This window comes from Saprolegnia parasitica, assembly GCF_000151545.1.
Source record: "Saprolegnia parasitica CBS 223.65 unplaced genomic scaffold supercont2.118, whole genome shotgun sequence".
Classification (NCBI taxonomy): domain Eukaryota; phylum Oomycota; class Saprolegniomycetes; order Saprolegniales; family Saprolegniaceae; genus Saprolegnia; species Saprolegnia parasitica.
Genome location: NW_012156512.1, coordinates 14,344 through 18,663, shown reverse-complemented (window position 1 = coordinate 18,663; position 4,320 = coordinate 14,344). Strand labels below are relative to the sequence as shown.

The 4,320-nt window shown below is 59.8% G+C and overlaps 3 protein-coding genes across 3 annotated transcripts; all 3 read left to right on the top strand.

Annotated features, from left to right (window-relative positions):
- Positions 1-39: 39 nt before the first annotated feature.
- On the top strand, positions 40-379 carry SPRG_13395 (hypothetical protein; the record flags this gene model as incomplete). Its single annotated transcript, XM_012353218.1, has 1 exon — positions 40-379. The coding sequence occupies one exon, from the start codon at positions 40-42 to the stop codon at positions 343-345; it is 306 nt and encodes a 101-aa protein (XP_012208608.1). The 3' UTR covers positions 346-379.
- A 72-nt stretch (positions 380-451) lies between these two features.
- SPRG_13394 (hypothetical protein) lies at positions 452-1,400 on the top strand (the record flags this gene model as incomplete). The annotated part of the gene is made up of 1 exon (XM_012353217.1): positions 452-1,400. The coding sequence occupies one exon, from the start codon at positions 452-454 to the stop codon at positions 1,289-1,291; it is 840 nt and encodes a 279-aa protein (XP_012208607.1). The 3' UTR covers positions 1,292-1,400.
- An 882-nt stretch (positions 1,401-2,282) lies between these two features.
- Positions 2,283-3,914, top strand: SPRG_13393 (hypothetical protein; the record flags this gene model as incomplete). The annotated part of the gene is made up of 2 exons (XM_012353216.1): positions 2,283-2,386; positions 2,434-3,914. The coding sequence occupies 2 exons, from the start codon at positions 2,283-2,285 to the stop codon at positions 3,863-3,865; spliced, it is 1,536 nt and encodes a 511-aa protein (XP_012208606.1). The 3' UTR covers positions 3,866-3,914.
- Between the last annotated feature and the right edge of the window lie 406 nt (positions 3,915-4,320).

Below are 4,320 nucleotides of genomic sequence, written 5' to 3'. Positions count from 1 at the left end.
TTCTCACTTGATCACTTTCCAATTTGCCACCTTTGCAGCATGCACTTGCTTCAGCTCGCCCTGCTTCTTATTCTTACTCTCGTGACGGCCGCGACGGTCGACGCCCAGGCAACGAAGACCAGCCTCCGAGCGCTGGCCGACGGCGCCGACACTGCCTCCGACAGCATGGGGCCCGGCGCCGCGCTTGCGATTGCCGGGTGTGTGGCCGCTGTCGTGGGCATCGCACTGATCGCCAAGGCCATGCGTCAGCGACTCACCGCCCCAAGCTCGCCGCAGACGCCGCCGCCACTCGCCATGCACAGCGACGAGTGCCTCCGAGTGAGTGCCACGACGCCCATCCAATAGCGATCTTTTAGATTTGCATTTAATTAATTTTACCGGATTTTTCATCGCATGAGTGATGGTCTTCTTGTGGTGCTGCCGGGCGAATGCAATGCACTTTCCAAGTGTCATGACAGCCGCGACCTCGGGCGTGCTGCGGTCAGCCGACCTCTTTGCGCTTCTCGCTTCGTACCAAGATGGCGTCATTGAAGACGTGCTGCGCTTCCGCGTCTTCACCGAGGCCGACTGCGACCGCCTCATCAGCGGCGACATAGCCACCATGCTCCTCCCGCAACTGCATGCGGTCGACGCCGCGCTGGCACCTTGGTATGCAGCCGTCGGCACCTCTCGCCTTCTATCCGTTCTTCGTGACGCGCCGCCCATGCGCTATATGGTGTTGTACCACGCAGCGTACGCCGACCGCGTCGACATTGCTGGCTTTGTCCACGCCCACTATCGCCTCGAATCGTCGTGCGACCACCTCCTCGACCTCGCCGCGCTGCGCGGCAGCCTCGCGACGCTTACATTCTTCCTCGCCAACGGGTACAGTGGCCTTACAGGGCACGCTCTTGACCTTGCGGCGCGACAGGGTCACTTGCACGTCGTGGAGCACATTACTGACCACACGGACGTGGTCGGCTCGACGCGCGCGATGGACGGTGCTGCATCCGAAGGGCACTTGACCGTCGTCCAATACCTCCACGCACGACGCCGCGAAGGGGCAACGGTCGCAGCCCTCGATGGCGCCGCCGCCAACGGGCATTTGGCGATCGTGACCTTTCTGCACGAGAAGCGAACGTACGGAGCAACCCGCGGCGCCATCGACCGCGCGGCGCTCAATGGTCACTTGGACGTGGTTCGGTTCCTGGTGACACATCGCAGCGAAGGCTACAGCGCGCGCACGTGCGAGGCTGCACTAGCCCATGGCCACAAGGACGTCTATGAGTATCTTTTGACGCGTGCCTCGTAAAACCAGTTAGTCGTAGCGATCAAGCACGTAGGTCGTTCAATGTATTACCGCACAGCACTAGTGCAAAGCGAATGAATGAAGCGCATCGTCACGTACATTAGATCCAGGATTTAGCCGCGTTGCAGCACTGTTAGCGTCCGGCGTCCCATCATCGCACCGGCAACGCAAGAGGTTCAGAGTCATGCACTGCGTCAGCGTCAACCTTGTTTGGCACGGCCGATGTGAGCGTTTTCGCATTTGTCACGCGCACTGGTCTTGTCGACTGGTGCACAAGATGACCGAGAGACGAGCCTTTCGATGCTGCAACGCTCGAGGTTGAGTTTGCACTCGCAGAGCACAGATTCTACTTGCACCACCTTGCACTTCAGCGATGCGCATCGTCGAAGATGTCTGCGATGCTAGTGACGGACTCTAGCGTCGACGCATGGACTGTCGTTGCGTCATAAGCCATCCTCACGATCCTCTCATCCTCAAACGCACTCTCTCGCTCGTGTAGCTGAGCTGACGTGGCGTCGCCGCGTCGTACATCTTCCATTCTCACGCTCTCTGACTATCAAACCCAATTGGATCGATGATTTCCAGCGCCAAAAATCTTGTTAACAGCAACGGGGCATCAAGGGTCATGGGCCTGTCTGGTACATCCGTTCTTTATGCCGTGGACACGTTGTCCCGCACTTCCACCCTCTACAACTGATGGGCTTCGTCGTCAAAGCGTCAACTACTCCAGATGCTCCTGAACCATGCCAGGTCCATGGTTTGTGTGGAGCGGCAATGACCCAGAGACCATCGCTCTCTGCGATGCCAGCTCAGCTGCTCTGGTACAAAAGCTCACTTCCTTGGAGCTCAATGCAAGGCTGCCAGTGCCCTTGCGACCACCCGCGCTTCGAACACAACATCACTCGGCGGTCGATTGTCCGGATAAGGATCGGGCGCGAGTGATGGTCTATCCGGATAGGCGATTTGCAAGGTCGCGGGCACTTTGCCTTTTTCGATGTTTGCGCCGACGCACACGAGCCTCTCGCCCGCGCTCCTCCGCGTCGTCGAAGCCCTCCTCATGGACGCGCCTTCCGAGCATGCGATCCACTACACGCGCGGGTACGGCCATCATGCGCCGCCAGCATCTACCTAAGCGCATCACGTAGGCTCGAGCAGATCCGCGCCTACATGCGCAGCCGCCATGCGGGGCCCGACGGCGCGCCATTGCCGTTCCGCGACATGGTGCTCAAGTGGAGCGCCGAGTGGGCCGAGCACGTCGAGAAGGCGATCGCGTCGCCGATTGCGATGGCCACGGAGCGCCCGATGCTGCCTTTCTTGGAAGGCCTTGTGGGCATTGACATTCGTGTCGCCGCGCGCGGCCGGCCCGACGACGCCATCTACAACGGCGACGAGTACGCGCGCAAGTACTACCCGCGCGGCAACTACGTGGCCAAGTGGGCGCTGGACGCAGCGACGATCGCGTACTTTCCTCTCGTGCGGGCGTACCCCAAGTTTACGGGCCACGAAGACGACGGGGAGCTCAGCGTAGGCGATACCACGCAAGCCGCCACCAATGCCGCTTCGATTGCCTCGGAAGCGCTCTCAAAGTACTTTACAAAACCCGCGACCGAGACCAAGTCGGTCATCTCGACCGTGAAGGAGAACGGCGAGGCCGCCCACCTCGCCGTCCTCAAGAAGACCGACGGCTCGTTTGTCTACCTTGTCGGCTCCAAGAACGTGCACATGGCGATTTCAACCACATCCGACATTGAAAAGGCGATTGCGATCGGCTCGACCAACGGCCAAAATCCATTTGCGGGCGCCCGCCCCGTCGCATACGGTCTGTTGCGCATGCTCGAGGGCCTCTCGCCCGCGAAGCGATCGATCTTTTGCGAGTTTTTATGGCAGACACGGCTCACGGCGTCGTTTGAGCTGCTGTGCCCCAACCACCAGCACGTCGAGCTTCTTTCCGTGCCCGACGACACGCCCGTGCTCTTTGGCTTTTCATTCCCGACGCTCGGGTCGCTGGACGGCGTCGAGATTTGCATGAACCCGCTGCTTGGGTACGCGCTGGGGCGCTACTGCGGCGTCCGCACCGTGCAGTTCGACGTGGTGCCGTACACGGGCGCTGAGTTCAAGGCCGTGCTGAGCGCCATCAAGACCGGCTACCAGACCGAAGGCAAGGTCAACTTGTATGTGGATGGCTCGGGCGCGGTCATTGGCCTCCAAAAGTACAAGACGGCGTGGTACGTGAGTTTGCGCGCGATCCGCGAGAAGGCCAAGTCGTTCCTGGTCGCGGTGCTCAGCAAAAAGAAGAAAGTGACGCCGGACGAAGCGCTCGCGCTGACGCATAAGCAGCTCGAGAAGCGGTTCGTCGCGATTACGAATTGGCTCCAGCTCGCAGACGCGGACGCGCAGGCCTACTGCGACCTCGGCAAAGCGTTTGTGACGTACGTCGCATCGGTGCGGCTCGCGAGCTGCGATGGCAACGCGAGCGCGCAAAAGACCGTGCAGCACGACGTCACGAATTTGTTTCCCGTCGTCTGGAAAGAGTTTCTCGAGGCCACGGACCGATCCGACCGCATCGACTGCGCGTAAAGTCGATAGTTTCTAAACCAACGAATCTGTGTACACTACGAGAACCAACCACCTTGTGCTTGACATCATCGATCGCATGGCGCGAGCGTTCGAGTCGTGGACCGTGGTCGTGTGACAGCTACCCCATCAGGGTCTTCATGAAGCGGGAACTAGGATGACCGAGATTCCTCCGTTGAGTCGAGATTCGATAGTGAAAACAAGGGCATGACTAGCTCTGGGGATTCGACCGCGACGAGAAAGGCTACGCAGAGACGTCTTTGGCAACGAAAGATGTGTTTCACAAGAGAAAAAAGTGTTGGGCAAATGTGCATGTATAAACGAGTGATATCAAAAAACACAGTGGCTGCTTAAACGTGCTGGCCGCCGTTCGCGGGCGAGTGCACGAGGTGGTAGCTGTTGGCGTTCGACTTGGAGCGTGACCGCGAGTGACGGCCGCGGCCAAAGCTACCGGGCGT